At 30.5% G+C, this 22764-nt stretch overlaps 3 protein-coding genes across 5 annotated transcripts; 1 reads left to right on the forward strand and 2 right to left on the reverse strand.

Annotated features, from left to right (window-relative positions):
• Positions 1-2277: 2277 nt before the first annotated feature.
• LOC107646042 (polygalacturonase At1g48100) lies at positions 2278-5257 on the reverse strand. 3 transcript variants are annotated; one of them, XM_021103925.2, is made up of 7 exons: positions 5039-5165; positions 4177-4369; positions 3861-4028; positions 3704-3748; positions 3241-3448; positions 3071-3152; positions 2278-2996 (listed from the first exon to the last, which is right to left on the reverse strand). In XM_021103925.2, the coding sequence occupies exons 2-7, from the start codon at positions 4300-4302 to the stop codon at positions 2477-2479; spliced, it is 1149 nt and encodes a 382-aa protein (XP_020959584.1). In that variant the 5' UTR covers positions 4303-4369; positions 5039-5165; the 3' UTR covers positions 2278-2476. The 3 variants fall into 3 exon arrangements, with proteins under 3 accessions (XP_020959584.1, XP_016205718.1, XP_088348245.1); XM_016350232.3 differs by having other exon boundaries at positions 4177-5257; XM_088492119.1 differs by lacking the exon at positions 4177-4369 and having other exon boundaries at positions 5039-5221.
• A 1740-nt stretch (positions 5258-6997) lies between these two features.
• LOC107646043 (glycogen synthase kinase-3 homolog MsK-3) lies at positions 6998-10654 on the reverse strand. The gene is made up of 13 exons (XM_016350233.3): positions 10281-10654; positions 9744-9976; positions 9551-9643; positions 9387-9446; positions 9023-9295; positions 8823-8897; positions 8668-8724; positions 8440-8580; positions 8305-8355; positions 7960-8055; positions 7794-7877; positions 7482-7584; positions 6998-7393 (listed from the first exon to the last, which is right to left on the reverse strand). The coding sequence occupies exons 2-13, from the start codon at positions 9855-9857 to the stop codon at positions 7311-7313; spliced, it is 1230 nt and encodes a 409-aa protein (XP_016205719.1). The 5' UTR covers positions 9858-9976; positions 10281-10654; the 3' UTR covers positions 6998-7310.
• A 9521-nt stretch (positions 10655-20175) lies between these two features.
• LOC107646587 (uncharacterized) lies at positions 20176-21153 on the forward strand. Its single transcript, XM_016350764.2, has one exon. The coding sequence runs from the start codon at positions 20260-20262 to the stop codon at positions 21037-21039; it is 780 nt and encodes a 259-aa protein (XP_016206250.1). The 5' UTR covers positions 20176-20259; the 3' UTR covers positions 21040-21153.
• Positions 21154-22764: the final 1611 nt, after the last annotated feature.

The following is a 22764-nucleotide window of genomic DNA, read 5'->3' on the forward strand; positions in this document are numbered from 1 at the left end:
AATAAAGAAATATGCAGCGCACTGCATGTCACACCGATAAAGGTTTCCTTAGGGTGGCCTATTAATATTTGATTATATTCTTTTCTCCATTTATTTTTCATGTTTTAAATAACTTTTGTCATTTTTCCACTCCCACATTCGATTCATGCAGCATTCACATTCTTCTACCTATAGTAAATAATGATGCACAAATTCATGTTTATAAAACTCTTAATGAAAGAGATATAGGATACAATATCAATGTGATAATGTAGCATAGATGCATATCTTCGTCTCAGTGAGTTGAGCATTATGTTATGCTTGCTGGTAATTAATCAAGCACATATAAAAAAGTTGAAATGAAACAATAATAAAAAATAAAAAACCTCGATATTGATTATGTGATAACACTTCTTCTTAGTATAAAGATCCGTAAATTTAAAAAATGAAACTTTTTTTTATTATCTATAGTATCTTCTAACTCGACAAGTCAAAAATTAATCTATAGCGAATCTGAATTGAATTGTGAACATTATGTTATACCTGCTCCTAATTAATCAAGCACATATATAAAAATTGAAATAAAACAATAATAAAAAATAAAAAATAAAAAAATCTCGATGTTGATTCTGTGATAACACTATTTTTTAGTATAAAGATCCATAAATCTTGAAAATGAATCTTTTTTTTTTTTGGTTTACAGTATCTCTCAACCTGAATTTTATTTAAGGGTTTATTGTTGGTCAATAAATTATTATATGCATAAGATAAGATTCAAACCCGGCACTTATTTAAATGAACGAATGAACTAACCACTTGACCTATTCAAATTAATTTGAGAGTGAACCTTTATCTCGAACAATATTGTAGTGGTGCTGAAAAAATAATTACTGGGCTAGAGAAAAGAAAAAAAAAAGGCAATATGGGCCTAAAAGCTGAAATGTTATTAGTTTAACCAAGCATTTCAGAAAATGCAGAAGTATACACTATGATCGATGCAGAATACTCTGTTATTCTTTTTTTTTTTTTTTAAATCCCAATTGAATCCTATAATATTTCATCTATCTCTTGCATTCAGTGCTGGCTTCTAAGTCCTCCTAAGAATTAAGTTACTAAGCTATATTAAGATTTTAGCAAGGAAAAAAGGGTGTGTTTGGTGGGTGGCAATTGGATTATTCAGCAGGTTGCACCAAAACTATGACCTTTTTCTTCTCTTTCTTGGTGAACAAAAGTTTATACCTTCTTTGTTGTTATATATAGAAAACAAAACTGTGAGTGGCCACTGCGCGTGCATGGCTACTGAAAAAAAAGTTTAACTTGTCCCTCCACTTTGACAATAATAATTGAAGGGGCTTTATAGGGTGATTCTCTCTTTAAATCACTGAAATTTTGGCTTCAATACACAAATGCCAAGGGAAAGCAGCATTAGAATATTCTACTCTCTTGAAAAGAAACAGCAACTTTCATTGACTATTAGACTTGGACTGCTAAAACATCTGAGTGTGGTATCATACATCTATAACCATAAACAATTATATATTCATGCTTCTGTTTTTCTTTCTTTACAGAAAGCAAATTTCAAGAATGGACCTAAGGGTAAATGCAAAATGAGAACATTGCTTATGGACATTGATAAATATAATTTAGTATTAAAGGAAGTGTGAAATTTATATAAAATTACATACTAATTTTTGCCAAGATACTAATAGTTATGTTCTTAAAGCTGATTCCGAGCTTCCAGATTTTCACTCCGAGCTTGTTCCTCAAGGAAGATACACCTCGGCGTGAGAACGAACAACAATGGAGGAGATACCTGCAAAAGACACTCTGATACCTAAGTCAGTTTTTTGTGTGTATTACTTAGGAAAAATGCGTATTTCATTTAACTCAGACGAGTTCTCTTTTTTTCTTTTATACTAGTAATACTAGTAATCCGAGGCTTAAAATCTGTCTGTTACCGAATTATAGTGGTAACGTATAAGGATCATAACACTTTGATTTGCTTAATGTGGTTTTAATTACCGATCTATAACGTATAAGCCAAGCTTTTCATAACCGATTTATAACTGTTATATCAAGTTATAATTTATAAATCACTCTCACTTAAACATGAAGTACATTCACCTCTCTAGAAAGAAAGCATGTATCTCATCGCATTTTCACATTATTATATGATGATGGTGAAGTATGTATAATCATTTATAGATCCAAAAATTTGTCACAAATGGCCGGAATGGAAATATGTAACACAAAGTTATCGCATTAACATACTCGGGAATCATGTGGGAGAAATCAAATGAGTATGAAATCACTTGTCATTCCCTGGCACAATTTCCAACAATTACAACATAATATTCAAGATCATGCAATATTCCAAAATTACTTCCCTAGCTACTAATTATATATACATGCTCATCTAAAGAAAATAGCAAATCATGAATGAATTGTTTTGATCTAAAAAGGCATATCTTGTTAACAGAGACAATAATCAAACTTTTCATGAATACCGCGTGCAATGAGCTATGTCATTGTGCAAGATGGACTGAGGAAATCCATCAAGCAAGCAAAAAACTGGTGGAATGGTTTGTGTCCTGAGATCACCATAAGCATTCCAACAGAAAGGATCAACAACCATATCTCCTTGATCAGGAAGAAGCTCAATATCTGAGAGGGTTAAGTTGGTGCATGGAACACTGTCACTGCATGCAAATCTCATAGGAGGGCTCCTTATATCATATGTTCCCTTTATGTTTCTGTATAGAATGTCTGATACAACCACTGCAGAGGTTTTGTTTCTGCACACTTCACCCTCTTTGAGGCAATAGAATTGGTCTATTATCATGGGGTTTCTAACATTATACATATGAATGTTGCTGAATGTTATTCCTGATACATATCCTGATCCACCTTGCCATGTCTTGATCCTAACTCCATTGTCTGTCATCTGAATAACTGAGTCTCTCACCTTAATGTTTGAAACACATGCTCTAGAGTTGTACTTTCCCAAGCTACCAATGCTGAACAATTTAACAATATAACAATAGTATTAGTTAGAGAATATATGCATAAAGTTAAAACTCTTATTAGTTACCTGATTCCATGACCAGGACCACATGTAATGTTCTTTATATCAACATCATAGCAACCGGTTCCAATGGACACACAATCATCACCTGTAATAATGTAACATGTAATGTTATTAGTATATCCCTTAGATGAGGAAAAGACAGGGGATTTGATCTCTTCTTAGTTGTTACTAACCATTAGAAATCACAGTATTATATATTTTGACATCAGTGCTGTTTTCTATGTGAATTCCATCAGTGTTGGGGCTTAGTCTTGGAGCTTTTATATGGATAGATTCAATGTGGACACTTCTGCATGCATCAAATCTTAAATGAATCTGGGGGCTGTCCCTGACCCTAAGTTCTTGCACAGTCAAGTTGGAACCCATAAAAAAATTTATGGCCTGCATCAACCATGAAGAATATTATAAGGTGTTGTCTACAGTATCGAAATGTAAGTTGTCCAAATTGCCATAACAAACTTGGTAAGCTGTGCAAATTGTAAGATGTAAAACTCAACATTAACAGTTTATCCCCCAAACTGATATATCAGACAAATTTCAGCAATTTTGGTATGAAATTCCAAGGCACGAGAGAATTGGCCTAATAATAATGCAGATACACAAAATCCAAGATGAGTGTAGTGAGAGAGAATCTACCATTGGGCTATCACAAGGTCCAGGAGCAGTTGTTCCATTTGGTCCCTGTGGAATTTTTATCTAAGGGGTCAAGTGGATATTTAATTTGAAGCAGCAAAATTGATCACATTTTCCAACATAAAAAGGAAAACAAAAAAAATGAATAAATCATCAGTACCCTGTGAGGCTTACAAGGAAGTTCCCACCATTTATCTCCTCTTCCATCTATTAAACCACCTCCTTCAAGTGACATTCCATTAATTCTATAAAACACCAGCCATAGACGCTTAGTATTGTTCTTTGGCCAAGAATCAGGTCCATCTGGTGGCATTATAGTTCCATCCACCTAATCCATGTACATCAATCTCATTTTCAATCATTCCAAATACAATCTCTAATTCAATTTTCAAACTCTATTACACTGACCAATCAAATGAATTCCTAGATTTACCTCAAACTAAAGCATTAAGAGGTGTAAAGTAAGCATGCATTACCTTCAATACTAAGTAACCATGGCAAGGACCAGTGAAAATAGTGGGCTGAATGAGGAAGGAGAAACCTTTGGGAACAATAATAACATTAAATTCTGATTCACTTTCACAGGCAGTGTCCCATGCCATCTTGAATGACTCTGTATCATCTGTTATTCCATCTCCAATGGCTCCAAATTTTGTTACATCAAAAGTTCTAGATGATTTATGAGAATGTGAATGTCTCTGTCTTTTATGGGAATGATGTCTAGCTTGGATTGAAAGAATTAAGGAAAGGAAAAACATGCACAACACTAGTGCTGAAATGTGACAGTACTTCATTCTCAACATTTTCAACCAGGAATTGACAAGAACATGAACTAGAAATTTTCACAGCCAACTACTAAAGAGACTCTAATTATGACTAATTAGGCAGCACTAGTGTCTCTAGCTTCTGAGCACTACTACTAAAACTAACACAAAAAGTTTGCAACAAGTTTTCAACCAAGTTTGGGCCTTGAAGTGCATGCAGATTCAGAGAGACATTGTTACTATATATAATAAAAATTGATAGTGGAAGGTCTGCTAAAAGTTGTTTCATCTCAAGGCATGAATTATTTTAATGGCTGTGGGAGTGAGGAAACGACAAACAACCTCATAAGGCAAAAAGAGAATTGAGAATGTGCATTCTGCAAATAACTTTATCTGCAAAGAGAGCCTAATCGGAATAACGAGAAATCAGCTTAGTGGGTTAGTCGTTATGCCTCCCATGTTCTTCCCATAACTGCCACTCTTTTGTTTCCTTTTTTATGGTCCTAGATTTTGATATACACGACCACAACTATATAGTAAAAGATACAACTAGTTTAAGAATACATTACATTACCTATGATTTATGTTGAGCTCTTGTCAAGAATTCTATGCATCAGACACAAGAAGCACAACTCCAGAGATCTAGTTAATGTGCATATATTGCGCTAATCTCTGTAATGTGGCATGTTGCTTCCTATGATGATGGCCAAAAACCCTTTTTTAACACGTTACAGAAGTGATTGATTGGTGCACAGCTCAAACAAAAGGTTTCAGAAAAGTCAAATATGAAATCGACTCACTTTTCCTTTTTCCCTACAACTAATTGATTTGGTATTGTGAAGTTGAAAAATGAATAATGCTTCAGTGCCTTCTACCTTTGAATAACGATAATGTCACATCACCAAGTCAGTACAACCAAGTTGATTCAATATTTTTTTAGTACAATATTAAAGAGAGAGGAGACACCTAAAAAGAAGAATGAAAAAAATACTTCGTTGAATTTATTTACAAAAATAATTTATTTACCTAACATGTCTCCTTCACTTCATTTTAAAAAAACAAAAAACAAAAAACATACAATGCATATCTTCTCTTTCACTAATGTTTGTTTTGCACTTATTGAGAGTTGTCAAGTAAATTGCTATAGCTTTCTTTGGGCACCTAAATTGGCGCCACTATTTATGGTCATGGCCTCTAGATTCATAATGATGCTGAAAGCCAATGATGACGCTTCAGCATCCTTGTCTATAACTGTTACTAGTTACTACTTTATAGCATAGGCCTTTTTGACTTGGTGGGTTCATTTTGTAAATTAATTTTATCGCAATTATTCCACACATTTCGGCTACCGAATGGCCAATTCTCCATTGTTCTGAGATACTACCACATTCAGTGAATCTAAATTTCAAAAACAAGTGTAACTAATGTATAAACTGCATTACAAAAAACCAACTCCTTGATGAAAAGCCTCAAGTTCGAATGATAAGACTGAATCAACTGCTCCTTTTTATTTGAGCCAGATTAGTCAGAAAAGATAAGTGGATGAGGTAACGTGACTATTTTGTCCTATCCGGATATATAACAACCCTAAATGCATTATTGATCTCGTTAGTTCCCAGTGTTAGAATTTGTCGGTGCGATATTAATTAATGTACGAAACACACTGCGTGCTGCGTGTAACTACTTGAAGATTTTATTAGAATTTAGTTTTAAGACATGTGACCTTTTAGTGGATCTTATCTTTTAAAGCCACAATTCAAAGCCCTGACCTGGTACTGGGCTTGATACGTGATAAACAGAAACGTAAGATTTCAACATAGTGCTTGCATGGAAGGACTCTTAATAACATCATATTAGTAGTTCTTTTATTCACGGTATCATTTCTTTCCAATTATTCTTTTTCTTTTACAAATATTAATCGCCGAAAACCCTTACCATCTATACCAAGAAATCCATAAAGTAAAGCAAATACAATACCCTTCCTAATTAAGAGGGCTTTTCACCTCGGTGGAAAGGTCGTAAAGCTCACTAATTTCTTCAACAGTTTAGTATCCTTTTAAGTACTTTTTCTTTTTCTTTTTCTTATGGCCCCTTGCCGAAAGTACTACACCCTCCAACCGCTACAATTTAGACATCCTATTAGGGAGGCCTTAGCCCTTTACATCGTGTTCTCATTGACCCTTGAGCTTTTATTCCATTCAACGGTCAAAAATAATACTTGCAACTAACTAGCTGCAGCAATTTAATGAAACCAAAAATGCTTTTTACTGACCCAGGACAGGTAAACCAAAATTGCTGTTTTACTTTTTACCCCTTACCATGCAAGCCAGTCTTCTGAATAGGTACTCCTATTCCCATTCCTCCCAGCAACTACTAATGTTGAGCATTCAGGACTTGGCAACAGCATTGAAAGGGAATATGACAGTAACAGTTTCTTGCAAGTAAGGGAATCCTACACGCCACAAAAATTCCCCATAATGATAATCGAAAAATCACCTTTAAGATATGAGAAGAATCCCCCTTGCTGGACCAGTTTAGTAGTGATCAAGTATATATCACTTCATTAAATAATGGTATTAGTTACTAATACAATCTGTTAACTTTTTGGTAAAGGAACCCATCAAATCCTACAAAGGAATCAAGCTGAATCTCTTCTACAACAGCTTTCTACAGGCAGGGACAAAAATAACAAATTTGGAATGTGGAGGGGTTTCTGGTCGGGAGGGTTGAGGAAGAGGGGGCTAAAAATTAACAGAAAGAAAACATATAATAACCACCTGAAACAGACTTAGATACACTTCAGGAAGGAAGAGGGCGATATACCATTAACTACACATAAAACTGCACTAAGAACTAAAGGAGGCACACTGCTTTCTTGCATGAGGAGGAATCAGCTTCACCAGCATCTCCACAGGCACTCCCTTCAGCTCTGTATCAGATAACCGGTATAGTCATTATACAAGAGGTTCATGACAGAGAATCATAACATAATATATAAATAGAAATTAGCTCTTTACCACTTGGTTTGAAGTTGAACAATGGAGGAAGAAAGCGTCCATTTGGTAGGCGGGTATTCGGATCGCGCAGTTCATCAAAGAATGGATGGACAAGAGCCTCCAACTATATTGTATAAAGAAAAAGAATAATTTAAGATCATGTTTGATTATAAATCAGGGAATGGCCAACAGCATCATCAGAAGTTTTGCATGTTAAAAATGTACCAACAAAATTATTCGAAACTAAGTACAATATGAACACATCCATGATAATTGGCTTTCCACGGATTTGATATAAGCTGTTGGCATATTTCAATAAAACTATATACTCACAGCTGTGCTTCGAAGATTTGGAGAGTACTGCAGTAGTCTTGCAACAAGATCCACAGCTTCAGGCGGCATCCGCTTGTGAAAGATCTGTTGAACAAGGAACATATATGAATAAATATTACTATCCCAACATTTTGTATAAGCAGAGAGGAAAATATGATTAAAATACCTTGTGCCATGGATGAGCTTTGATTTGAGGGAATTTAAATTCTGTGTAATTAGGATTCATACACTTGATTTCTTCCCTTGTTGGCGTACCTAAAACCTGAAAACAAATGAATGCCATGGATGTTCAGAAATAATGAAGAAAAATGGCATCACGCAAGACCAAAATAAAAATAAATATGAAAAGTCACGTTTATTAATATATACAAGCTAGTTACAAAGTAAGCTTAGCTACTGTATTCAGTGAATGATTGTGCAGATTAAGGATCACCAAGCAAAGACAAAAACAGCACTAATCAGAATGCCCAGATTTCCTGTTTAAATCACTATTATTTGGAAAATATCTTACCTTGATAATTTCCACAAGTTGGTCTACTCCACTCTCACCCGGAAAGAGAGGCTGAAAGGGGTAGAAATTCATTCTTAGTCTCTACACATCTGAATTCTAAACTTGAAAGAATTAAGCATACTTAAATGAAGCTACCTGGCCAAGTAATAGTTCGCCAAGTACACAACCACCTGACCAGATGTCAATGGCAGTGGTGTATTCAGTTGCCCCAAATATGAGCTCAGGAGCTCTGTAGTACCTAGAACAGATGTAAGATATGTTTGGTTCACCTTTTACCTGCAAGACGTATGCACAATCTAGTTATAATAGAACATTATCATTCAAAACAAACATTAGGAACTACGGGTTAGAGAATAAACTAACCAAAATTTTAGCACTTCCAAAGTCACATATCTTCAGCTGGTGGGTGTGAGGATTGACCTATTATGAGACAAGCAACACACAATAAATTAATCCAGCATGTATAAGACAGATTATATGATGAGAAATCAAATAAACAAGTTTCTATAAGAATATACCAGTAAATTTTGAGGTTTTATGTCCCTGTGACATACTCCAATGCTGTTGTGAAGATAAGCAAGTGCTCTAAATATCTACAACATAAGAAAGAGTAGAGATTAATGCACACCAACAAAGTGACAAATAGGGTGGGTTTAAGATCACAATCACAGGAAGGGGCAAAAAATAATACATATAAATAATATCAACAAAATAAAACCTGATAAGAATATAGTTTGACATATATCAATGGCATCCTTTGATTCATTTTGTTGTAGTGTCTGATCACCCTATTGACAGTCTCGGGAACATACTCCAGTACCAAGTTAAGATAGAGCTCATCTTTCTCAGTCGTTGAGAAGAAGCAATGCTTCAAAGAGACGACATTAGGGTGGTCAAGAAGGCGCATTGTTTGCAATTCCCGGTTCTTGTATCTCTTGTCCTGAAGAACCTTCTTTATAGCCACAGTTTCACCAGTCTCCAAGCACTTCGCCTGAAACAAAACACAGAAAATAAGCATCACCCTATAACAAAGCTTCAAAATAACCTATTCCCCCCAATCAAAATATGGTAACCGAACGAACCTGGAAAACCACACCAAAAGACCCATGTCCAACAACACGCTCAGCCATATAGCTTATTGTCTACAATCACAAAAGCAACCATGAAATTTTAGTACAAAATCCAATGAGCATATATCTGTGGAAATTGAAATTAACACACAAATGAAATAAAATCAGGCACAGACCTGCTTGGGCTGACCATTTTTACCACCAATGGTAGTGACAATTATGTGTCCCGTTTCAGTGCCATTTCCATCTACCACAGCAGTTTCCATTTCCTGCAAAATTTTGACACAAATTAATTGCATATTCAACCAATACTTGTTCTAGTTTGCAGGTAAAGGTAAAGATGAAAGTTTATATATCTATTTTCTTTACCCTGTCATCCCTGATCTTCATGTCATTCATCTCATCAGGTAATCTTTCAACAGCAACTGAACTTCCGTTCATATCTTTTACTCCAGAAGCAGGTACTACACCCGCTGATGCCATCAACAACTCAGAAAACGGTGATCAAAATAGATATATATTTTTTAAAATTCCTTAATTATACTTTTTGCTAGTTCAACAACTTCAAAGAACAACAGGTAAAAAGATTTGAGCCCTAAAACCTGTCAAACACAAAACAACAAAAAAAGGATCAAATCAAATGTCTACAACTAAAACCAAACCCTAAATTATACACATAAAAAAGAAAAGCATAGATTTCCTTAGTTTCTGAACTCAGAGTACCGAAAAAGCATAAACAAATCGTGTAAGTTAGCACAGGTAAACTAGCACCAAAGTAGAATTAAATAGCAGTGCAATCAAAGAGCAACAACAATAATTAATAATTAATTATGCAAACTAACAGATAGTATGATGAGAAAAAACAAGATCCAGGAATTGAGAAAGTGTGAAGAGAAAGCAACTGACCTGCGTGATGGTGTGTAGTGGAAGATGGATCTAAGGGAGAAAGAAGGGGAAGTGGGAGGCCTGTGGAGGAAGAGACAAATGGAAGTGAAAGGAAGAAGTGATGCAGAGAATGAGAGAACAAGAGAGAAGAGGATAAGGACAAATGGGAAAATTAATAATGGAGGATGGATGGATGGATGGTTGTATTTGTTTGGTGGAGAGAGAGTGTGTGTGTGTGTGAGAGAGAGAGAGAGAGAGTCAACAAATAAAACTACTATTTACAAAGCTCTCAAACAACTATGTTTCTCTTTCCTTTCTTTTCTTTCCCTTCTGCTTTTCCAATCAATCAATCATTTCACTCACTCTCTTCCTTCTTTACTCTCTTTCTTTAACCTTTTTGACCATTCAACCCTTATCAAACCTTTATCTTTTTTTATTCTCCCAATATTTCTCACTTTCTTTCATGGAGTAATTGTGTTCACACTCCTGACCCTGATCCTTTTTGTTTTTGATATTAGAGTGGTAATGACATTTTTAAAAATGTAAATTTTTGGAGTGTTATTTTTAAATATAAAATTATTTAATTAGAGAAATAAAAATTAAATGGTTTGATTTATAAAAATATAAAAATTAAACTATTTAATTTATAAAAAATATAAAAATTAAATTATTTAATTATGTTAAAAAAATTAAAAAATGTAAGATATAAAAATCAGATCTTTTAATTTATATATTTTTTATAATTTTAAAAAATATTAAAAATTACAATCTTAAAATATATCACCATTTTTATTTATATACCCAAAAAAAAGAACTGAACTCTAACAACTTAATTATTATTCTTATTATTAATGTATTTTTTCTTTATTTCTTTAATTTTTTGTTGCAAATTATTTTTATATTGAAATAAAAAGAGTATTTTTTTTTGAGATTATAAACAGTAAATATGTTAATTTTAGATGTAAATTTTGAATGTAAAAATCAAAATATCTGATTTTTAAAAATAAAAATTAGATCATTTAATTTGTAAACTTCAAAAAAAAATAATCACTATAAAATAACATACTCTCTAATTTAATATAAAAATATTTTTAAAAACTTCGTTGTAAAGTAATCAGATCAACCGATTACACATCTCCATACCACAGAAAAAAAATACTAACATCGTCAACATAATTAAATTGCACACTATTCTTGTCCATTGTAAAAAAGATTTAGCCACTATGTAAAAATATATAACCTACTTTCACATTATTGCATTTTATAACTGACTCATTTTTATTATGATCAAACCATTATAAATATCTAATTTAGTTTTAATATACTGTTTATTTAAAAAAAAAACTTATATCAATTTTCAATTACGTTTTATTATACTAGTACAGTAATTTGACTTAATTATTTATATTATTTTATACATTTCAAGTATAGAAATATAATATTTTTTATAAAATCTATATTGATAGCAGAAAATCATGGAATATATGAGTTAATACCTAAAATAATCCTAAAATTTGACTACTAACTCAATTTGATTCTTTAATTTTCATTTGACTCAATTTATACTTGAAATTTTAAGACGTAACTCAGATTGGCCCTTTCATTCAACTCCATCACCGGAGTAATGACGTGGCACTCAAACCTCACCATATATCTCTTCTTTTTTCTCTTACCATAGTCATCACCACCTCCCATCTATCAACACTCTCTCCCTCAATAAACAACAACATTCACAATCCACCAACACCCACACATTTTCACCGCTATAGCTTTAAAGAGCATAACGCCTACACTCACCATTTCTTCATGACTGCAGGCAGACAACAAACCAATGAATGTGACATTGTTAGGGGTAACACCATGAACCACCATTTGTGAAAAAAGCTACAATGCTTGCTTACCGTAACCATTCATCGCTATGCCACAAGCACCCCAAGAAATAACATCTTTATGTACAATAATGTTGAAAATCTTAAACCTCATTTTCATGTAACCACACTTAGTATAGAGGTTGAGCAATACATTCCCAATGTTAACATCAATCACAAGGTCACACCACCCATTGTCCCAAATTCGAAGCACTCTCACCCATTGCAACCAGGGACGGATCTATATGTAACTGTGTGTGGGCAATTGCCCCATTGAACTTTTAAAAAACCAATAACAAATATATATGTGTAAATAATTGCCCCCATTATAATAATTTATTTGCCCCATACTTAAAAAAAAATTATGTGTAAGAAACATTTATATTATTAAATATTAATACAATAATAAAAATTATTGTATTATATAAATTCAAAACAAATATTAATAATAATTAATAATAATATAATTATTTAATTACCTAAAATCAAACTTAACTTTTTAAATATAAATGAGATTATTAATATTTAATATTTTTTATAATATATATCATTTATTTACTTTTTATTGTTTTGTTTATACATACATATAATATTGTTCTCGTTAAATAAAGCTTTTACTATGATATTATAAAATGTCAATTTCGCTATTAAATATCGAAAAATTATTTGAATATTTGTTTAATATAAAAAATATATTATCTTATCTATACCTACATATAAAAATAATTGTAGTTGTTTGCTTTAAATTTTTATTTTTTTTTTCACAAATTTTTGTCCCTCTTGCATAATTTTAAAAAAAAATTCAAACACTAAAATAAAAAATAATAAAAAATTTAAATTAATTCATTCGAATTATATTTTTTATAAATTTTTTTAGCTATTGAGTTATAATTTTTTTTGTATCATATGATTATATAATCAATATAAATATGATTTGACGGATATTAGATGCTTGACTAGGCGTTAGTATTAATAATAAATGTATTACTCATGCAATATTATCGAAATATTGAAATGAAAAAAATAGTTTCAAATTACTATACTTGTAGATATATTAATTATATTTATTTATTAAAAACTTGACTAACTGATATACTCTAAGATTTAAATATCTAAATATATTAATATTAATATTTTTATATTATTTTGCTATATTATTTTGCCCTCACTTCTAAAATTTTCTGGATCCGTCACTGATTGCAACCATCTTCGTGTTCCTATTAAAAGGAATTTAAAGTGTGATGATGTGTTTCTTTTTCTTTTTCTATTTCTCGTCAATTTGTTAATATTAGTAATTGTTAATGTTGTTTGTTGGAGAGGAAAGATAGTAATGGTGACGGTGAGAAAGGAAAGAATCAGATAATAGAAAGTCCCTTCATAAGTTGCAGTGAAAATGTGTGAGTGTTGGTGAATTGTGAATGTTGTTGTTTATTGGGAGAGGGAGGATGTTCTTAGAGGGGAGGTGGTGATGGCTATGCTAAGAGGAAAAAAGAAAGGCATGTGATAAAATTTTGGTGCCACGTCATCACTCCGGTAACGGAGTTGGACGAAAGGGCCAATCTAAACCACATCTTAAAATTTTAGGATATAAATTGAGTCAATTAAAAATTAGATGATTAAATTGAATCGATGGTCAAATTTTGGAGGTCATTATGAGTATTAACTCTGAAATATACACTAGCTATTGGGTGACTGGTTACACTTAACAAGCTGCATAGTTATTAGTTATGACTTATAGTTTAGGTAGAATGTCTTAACATTTTTGAAGAATAAAATTAGGATAAAATATACAAAACTTGAAATAAACTCAATGATGAGTTCATTTATTAACTAAATTAAAATGTATATGAGCCAAACCTAATTATTATTTATTTATTTTTTCTTTTATGGGGAGGAGAGGACTCTGAATATAAAGGCGTAGGTATGATATTTTGTGGCATTAATAAACTATCACCTACTTGAGTAATAACAAAAGATTCTTTTCAATGACATGTGACCTTCCATCATTAATGCATGATGAATATATAATTTATGGTTTATTTATTATTTTTGAAAAAACTTTATATCATATCGCTCAAATACTCGGGCAAAATCAAACTATATATTACTTAAATCGACTTTATAATTGTGAAAAAACATAAAGATAATGATTAAATGAATATTATCTGAAGAATTAAAGAAATGCTAATGGTATAATTAAAATTGATGCCTTTCTTTTTTCATTAGAAAATCAAAAGGTTCCTGCGGTTTGACCCAGATGCTGCACCTTGTTTATATCTCGATTTTCGGTGCTCCAACACAGCTAAGTTTGTCCCCGGGCTGCCCCTCAGATTGAAAGCTTTTTAAGTTTGAATGCTAATCATTACTCGATGCTCCAAGTTGGTTGCACATTGTTTATGGAGCAGCATATATTTGTTTGTTTTTTTCTTCTTTCCTTCTTCATCCTGTGACTAATTGACCCAATTATTTGGTGGGTTTAGACAAGATAAAAACAGTTTAGTCACAAATAATGCATGTCAAATTAGTATTTTATGGTCAGATTGTAGTCATTATACTTATATTTTAATAATTGTCATCACAAGAGAGGTTGCAGGGAGGAAGATGCCATTGTCCCATGCCATCTCTTCAATCAGGGGACAAAACAAATTATTTAATCCAGTAATTGCTACTATATTACTTGATCAGGTTGGATAAGCATCCCACAACATTAATTTAATACTCGATTTACCATCATCCATCAATTCCCTGACACGCAACTAAGGACAGAGCTGGCAAATTTATTCCTTGCCCCATCCTAAGCAGTGTTTTTTTTTTCCTATCCATAGGTACTATGCTAGTAGTCTTATGGTGACATTACATATTTTTTGGTGATAGTACTATGCTAGTAGTCTAGTACTACGAATCTACATTCTTATTAAAAAGTTTTGGGTCAACCTATTAAGATGCTGATTAGGACCTTTTCTAGTTTTCTTGGGCCAGGAGTTAGGGCCTTTGATTGGTTTTGTGTGAGGGCTTGGATGGCTCAACCAAATCTATAGACTTCACTTGTCCAAACTCAACAATATAATATCACGAGATGAGTTTTAGGCTCATGGATTTCAATATTTCGTTATGGAAAAATATAGGATACTAACATATTATCTGTCAACTTCTGCCAACTCTTATTTATAATTGTATTTCATGGAAGTGTGTTCGTGGATGTGTCTAATAATTAATATATTTTAAATACATATAAAAGAGACACATCCAGAAAATATATCTATAAAGACACTTTTATTAAACACAACTATAAAAAAAACATTTTTATTAGAGACATCCACGAACACACTTCTATAAAACACAATTATAAATAAGAGTTGGCATGTTGGTAACGTAGCGGAACCGTTTCGTTATTACTTTTGACAAAAAGACACCATCAAACAGGTTTTTTGTTGACTACATGATAAAGTTGTTACTTGTTAGTAGTAAATGGAGGACATTAATTTTGACTTAGGGTGTGTTTGATTTTGCATTGTAGAAGAGAAAAATACGCTCGAGTCTCTTAAACGTTTTATTTTTATATTTGTTAATTTTTTTATCATCTGAATGTAAAAGTGATTTCTACCATTAAACCCATGTTTATTAAGAACTACAAATTCTAGTTTTTGCATTTATTTTTGTAAGTTAGAGTAAAATTTATTTTTTATGTATTAATTATATCTTTTATTATTCATATATTTGTAATTTTTTTATAATATATTTTTTTTAATACTCTCTCATACATATTATTATTTTTTATGAAATTCTTTATATATATATATATGAGTTTTTTTATTATTATTGTTCTTTATGTTTGTATGAAATATTTTTTTTGCTTTGTATTATGATTCCATTAATTTTATTAGAGTGCTAAAGAGTACTAAAAAAATATTAAAATATATTTAAATAATTAAAATAAAATTATAAGATAACATAAAATAATTATTTAAATTCATGTTTTTTTCTATCATTTTTTTTATCTAAAAATGATTTTAAATAATGTAATCCAAACAATGTTTAGTTTACTATAATCCATTTTGAATAAAAATTACTAAACATAAATCACGTTAATACTAACTCACTTTTAATCAAAATCAATTTTGTAAAATCAATTTTATACAAATTTCTATTTACAAATATTAATCCAAATACATATTTAATCTTTTAATTAATATAATTTTAAGTATATGAGCTAAATTGATAGCTAGCACGCATAGTAGTCATTTGTGACATTGTAATTCCTTTAGTGTTGGGAAAAAGTATCATAATAATCTAATTTAACATGTTTAAATAATTTGTTATTATTTGTATGTATTATCTAATTAAAAGATTAATACAACAATATATTTGATAAAATTTATAGATTTATTATTGTTCTGAGGTAATGTTTGAGGAGACTTCTACCATGGTGAAAGAATATCAAGGTCCTTAAAGGACCAGGGTTTTTATGCAATTTTTTTTTTATTTTAGGGTTCATTTGATATTAAATTAATTTAAAATTAAAGTACATTTTTCTACTCATTTGCATATGTGCCACAACACATTTCATTCCTTTGACAGCCAAAAATAACTATTTTATCCTCCACACAAATAAATCTCTATTATATTTAATTTATTCTCTAATTTTTTTTATTTTTTCGACAAAGCCAATTATAAATTAAAATTACATTACATAAGTGAATTATAATTAAAATAACCTTTCATGTATTAGTGACACACAACTTTATAATTTAAATAGTATCTTTCATATAATAATAACACATAATTTATCATAAAAGATATTTTAGTCTCTTAAAATTAATTACAAAAAATTATTTTAGTATTTTAAAAGTTAAGTATAAAAATATTTTTATCTTTTTACTATCATATTAAGTTTTTTTATTTTAATATAATCAAACAATTTTAATTAATTTTATAAGAAAAAATTAGTCTTTTTCATGCTAATTATTAAAAGGATATTTTAGTATTCTAAATATGAATTACAAGAGTTTTTTTCATTTTTATTTTTAGATCATATTCAAACTTTTTAATTTTAAAACAATCAATAATATGAATTAGTCCTATGATGTTTTTTTTTTTTTTTTGAATTAACCTTCAGAGATTGTTTTGTTTTCTTGAACATCAAGTATAAGGGTATTTTAGTCTTTTTTTTAAATTAATACTAAAAGTTTCTTTTTGTTTGAGTTTTAAAAAGAAAACCTTAGTCAATTAAAATAAACTAAAAAAGTATTTTGGTCTTATTAAAATCAAATTTAAATTTTCAATCCCAAATTATTTATTCATGTGAATTATCCAATTATCTAGGATAATAAACATAATAATACCAATATCTTTTTTTTTATTAGTCTTAAAAACATGTATGAATAATATAAGCTGATATTTTTTTGGTAAGAAAACAATAATAAAAGTTATTAACTAAGTTAATTGCATAATAAAAAAATATGGATAATTTTTTAACTAATAAAAAATAAAGTTACTATTTTTTCATGCTATAATTTTACAAAAAAAAAAGGATAATAACTCAACTTTTAGTAAATTACACGTCAAATATTACTATTACATACTAAAAATATATATATATATATATATATATATATATATATATATATTATTAATCATTTTAAAATAAATTAATTTATATTCATACTAAATAATATTTGTTTACAATTATAATTTAAATTCTTGTGTAAAACACGGAAAATGAAATTAGTTTTATATGAAGAATGCATATTTGGCTAATATATTTTTTTATTAATTTTGGAAGGACTAAAATTAAATTATCATCGACATATATATAACCTATTTGTCCTTAATAAGTAATTACTATACTAATTTTAAATCAAAGAAATGTTGAATTTTTTTCATTTTAAATATATTAAAAACAATTAAAAACTTGATTATATTTACTTAACTAATAGTATTATATAAATAATAATTAGAGTAATTAAATAATATTATTGTATTTTTAATTATTTATATTACCCATGATATATATAATTACAAAAATTTATCTATTAATCTGTTTGAATATATATAAATTACATAGTTTGTAAATAAGGATTTCAAATTGAATATTTACTTTCGTTGAAAATTTTGTTGAAAGATTCAAATTAATTATATATTTTTTTGGTACCAATAAAATAAAGCAAAGCAAATGAAATTAATACCAATTTTATTTTATTTTTATCAATATAAAAAATAAAGGAATAACTGATTATTTTGATATATATATATATATATATATATATTGTTTTTAATAAATTAATTTTATTAAATACATGTGTTATCTCAAAAAATCTATATTTTTTTTATTAAATTTATGCCTTAAAATTATTAGTATAATTGGACCATCTTTTAATTTATTCATTATAATTTTACTAATTTAGAGGTCATTCATGCAATATAAAAAAAATAGTATAAAAAATATTCACAGCCGCAAAAATAGCATATTTTCTCTAATCCTTAAAGAACCATTTTATACTTATTTCACCATAGACAAATCCAATGTTTGAAGGTGGTAGTGAGATATTCAGATTCTTTTGAGTGAAAATTCTGATTTATTTGTCCGAAACGATAGATTATCCAACATCTTTATTTGGATAGGGTACCTACAAGGACTCCTTTATCTAAGGCTGTGTCTGTTTATGAGAATAGGATTAAAATAAGACGTTAAGAACAACACATAAAAAATAGAGATACAGAATTTAGTGTTCTTATATTCTATTTGGTAATAAAATAAAATAGATTATGAAAATCTAATTTATTCTCATATTTTTATTCAAAAAATTTGAGAAAAATATAATAATAAAAAATAATTATAAAAAATTAAGAAGAATAATGAAAATCAGATAGACACAAAATATACTAATTCAGTGCCTCTGAATACAATGTCTTATCTGCTAAATACGATTTTGTATTTTTGTGTCTCTATTTCAGTATTCTGTTCCTATAAACAAATACAACCTAAATTAACAAAAAATTTTAAACAAGCTTAAGTAAATTCGAATGAAAAAAATACTTAAATTTAATAGGATATTTGAACTTGGACATGATTCTAACTAAATTTATGTTAAATTATTTTGTGATTTAATTCATAAAAGTTCAATTTAAAATAAGATAATATTTAAATTTAAAATCAATAATAACATCATACTTTATAGATGTATAATAATAAATTATTTTTTCTTAAAAAAATATAATGTCACTCCTTTTTTGTTTTATTTTTATCTTCCAAAATTATGCTCAATCCTTATTTGCCATATCATTATTTTTTAATATTTTTTGTCATGTCTAAAAAGATTATGGATAATTTAAAAAAAATAAAAAGTTACAATTAAAAAGGAGTGATATTATGAATACGAGAGTGGGATTATCATTTTCTTCTCTTATATATACAAATATATGAAAAAAATATTACTAACTCTTCATATATTTATATCTAGAGAAAAAATAAAAAAATAACTTTTTGTTAGTCAATATTAAATTATTAATCAATTTTAATATTTAAATTTATAATTTAAAATTTAAAATTAAATATTTATGATTTATGACATAAAATTTAAGGTAAATAAAATAATTTATAAAAATTAGCTGATAACTGTAAAAATTAATTATTTAATATTATTTAATAACATTTTAAATATAAAATAAATTATTATCAAATACTTAATTAATTCCGTGTTATAAACACTCATTGATCTTTCATTTAAAACCAGTGACCTTAGCTTGAACCTTCACCGTCTCCCTAAATAATGCACTTCTACTTAACTCAGCAAAATTATGCGTCATATACTCATATTTAGTCATTCATCTTGATAGCATGAACCCGTGATTAACTCACACAGACACACTTCTCCGGTACACTACAGTCTACACTCAAACAGATATTTGGATCTGTTGGCCAAAAAATAAAAGTGAAAAAGAAGGCAACGAGACGCGCGTGACTCCCAACAACCACACGCATTTGTTATAACAGAATCATATTTGCGTCCCTCTCCTTAATAACGAACCACACGCATTCCAAACCACTTCGTAACCGTTTTCGTTCTTCTTTCCACACTTTCTCTATCCCTCTCACAAAGAGTAGCAGCAACCACTAACAAGCTGTAACAACAATGGTTCTCGAGATCAGCATTGAACCCAGCATGATCACCGAGGTCGAGACTTACAACTTCACTTACCGCCATTACCCTTACACCGTTTATGTCGACGACCAACGCATCCTCTGCATTCACACCACCTCTTCCCAAACGCTCTCCAAGTGGCTCACCGACCTTCTCAAGTTCACTCCCAAAAACACCCCGGTCATCGTCGGCCTAACCGCCGAGCACCAATTTACCAGGTGCACCAAGCGCGGTGTCAAAGACCACCGCTACGACTACATTTCCCTCTGTGTTGGCTTTCACTGCCTCCTCTACCCTCTTCCCGAACAAGCTGACTATTACAACGCGAAGCAAAACCCTAAGCCCCTCTGCGACTTCTTCGCCAACCCTAGGGTTATCGCGGTCGGAATGGAGATCGAAAAGGTGAAGGCAAAGCTGGAGAAGCACCACGGGATCGAGCTGAAGAAGGCGTTCGACCTTAGGGCGATGGCGGTAGAAGGGCTAAAAGAGGTAGGGGAGAAGGTGGATCTATGGCGGTACGATCTTGACAAGTTGGCGAAGACAGTACTAGGGAAGCACTTTGACGTGGTGAGACCGGAAAAGAAGCTGGACTGGTTCGATGAAGAAACCTGGTGGTATTTGTACAAAGTGTATACGGATGAGAAGACGATGTTCATCACCATTGATACTTATCTTTGCTACCTCATTGGTTTGGAGCTGCATGGTATGATCCATGGAGATGAAGCCGGTTGCAAGTCCAAGAAGAAGGTTAACAAAAAGAAGAACTCGTGAGGCGCCTTTGATTTCTGAGATTAGTAATGAGGTAATGCATGCATGGTTTGATTAGAGTAGTATATGACCGTAATTCGATCCTTGCTAATGATAGTAGCTTTTACTCTTTCAATTCTTATCTGGATTTGGATATGGATTTTCATCATTTTATGTGATGTAATGATCTAGTAGTGGCTTGAGTGGCGTTAATCATTTTCTTTTCAGTTCTAATGATGCAATGCTTAATGAACAATTCCACTTTAATTTTTCTTCTAGATAATTAAATAATCTTCTTCGACATAACCATCAAGGATCGTCAAAATACAAAGATCAGATAAATAAAACATAGCACTTAACAACAACAAAAAAAAGCTAATAGAATCTCTCCATACAATATGCATGTACTGCATCTATCTTCCACCACCATGCCTGAATGATGTAGCCAACATACCTTGCAACTCCCGTGGAAGAGCATTACTCCAATGATACCATCATTTAATCATATTGATGTTATCTAATGTAACCCCTTTTCTTGCATGAAATCTGCATTCCTTCTTGGTCAAATTTCTTCTCATCATTCCCACCATGTCCACTTCTTATCTTCCCTTTCCGCCCTTTGTTCCCATTCTTTCATTATTTTAACATCCCTTTCACCTTTGATCACAGTACAAATGTTCTGTAATGTGTGCCTCATGCTCATGGTTTTATTATCCTCACAAATTTCTGCTTCCAATTGGCTTTTTCTTTCCTTTTTATCTATTCAACTATTCTCTTATTATCAATAACCACCTTCAAGTCTCCTTACACAACACCAACTTCCTCCAACAAAAACTTAAAACTGTATTGCATTTTAAAGTCCTTCTAGCAGAGCATCACCGTGGAGCCTTCTTAGTAAAGTTTTTATTTTGCAAAAATAATTTATAAAATAAAATATTCACCTTTTCAAAAAAATTTATCATACCAGGCCTATATCTCCCATCAAACGTTCCAGACCTGTCAAAGCTTGATAGAAAATTCCCTACTACATACTTGTTAATAATAGGTCTATGCAGGAAGCAGTGCCACCAAACCCACCTATACTTTTTCTCTGCGCACTTCACCTTCTCAATATCTTTTTTCTCCACTTTATTTACCTCACACCACATATTAACGAGAGCTTTCACTTGTTCCCACACATTCATCCGTGGAATAATTTTTTTTTTCAAAGATTCTAATATTTCTACAATTTCATATCGCCCATATTAGAAAAGAGAACATAATCCACTTTTTCTTCCTTATATATCTAAGAGTTTGTATTTCCCAACATTCAGACTATATTCTACCATCACAAGGTTCCCAAAATACTTTTTTACTATCCAATGCCATCTACTATAATTTAGAGACAAATTGACAACATAAAAATAAATGATTTATCGACTCTTATATGTCTCTCCAAATAGATTCATACTTCCTCTGCTTGTCTTATAATATTTCTTATAACGCTTTCTCTGTTCTATTGGCTAGGATGTAATAGAGTTTGAAGTGATGCTCAACCTTTGGATTTATTAAAAAAGTAATTTTCTCTTCCAGACTCTTTTTCATTGGGTTCTTCTTCGGATGCACCATAATCCTCTAAAAAAAAAAAAGGAGTGAGAACTTTATAAAAAAAAAAAAAAGTGGCATGTACTATAAATTTTTTTTTAACAATAGATGAATATTGAATCTAAAATTTGTCTGACATCTATGTAAATACCAGAACTTGTTGTT

Source organism: Arachis ipaensis, chromosome B6 (assembly GCF_059453495.1).
Source record: "Arachis ipaensis isolate K30076 ecotype BB chromosome B6, ASM5945349v1, whole genome shotgun sequence".
NCBI classification, from domain to species: Eukaryota; Viridiplantae; Streptophyta; class Magnoliopsida; order Fabales; family Fabaceae; genus Arachis; species Arachis ipaensis.

Excerpts from the sequence above, each read along its gene's own strand:
- LOC107646587 (XM_016350764.2), top strand. The coding sequence starts at position 20,260 with ATGGTTCTCGAGATCAGCATTGAACCCAGCATGATCACCGAGGTCGAG.
- LOC107646043 (XM_016350233.3), bottom strand. The coding sequence starts at position 9,857 with ATGGCATCAGCGGGTGTAGTACCTGCTTCTGGAGTAAAAGATATGAAC. Across the intron at positions 9,447-9,550 it reads AAAATGGTCAGCCCAAGCAG|ACAATAAGCTATATGGCTGA; the intron begins GTCTGTGCCTGA and ends TTGTGATTGTAG. Across the intron at positions 8,725-8,822 it reads TAAAACCTCAAAATTTACTG|GTCAATCCTCACACCCACCA; the intron begins GTATATTCTTAT and ends GTCTCATAATAG.
- LOC107646042 (XM_016350232.3), bottom strand. The coding sequence starts at position 4,503 with ATGTTGAGAATGAAGTACTGTCACATTTCAGCACTAGTGTTGTGCATG. Across the intron at positions 4,029-4,176 it reads ATGGTTACTTAGTATTGAAG|GTGGATGGAACTATAATGCC; the intron begins GTAATGCATGCT and ends TACATGGATTAG. Across the intron at positions 3,153-3,240 it reads TAATACTGTGATTTCTAATG|GTGATGATTGTGTGTCCATT; the intron begins GTTAGTAACAAC and ends ACATTATTACAG.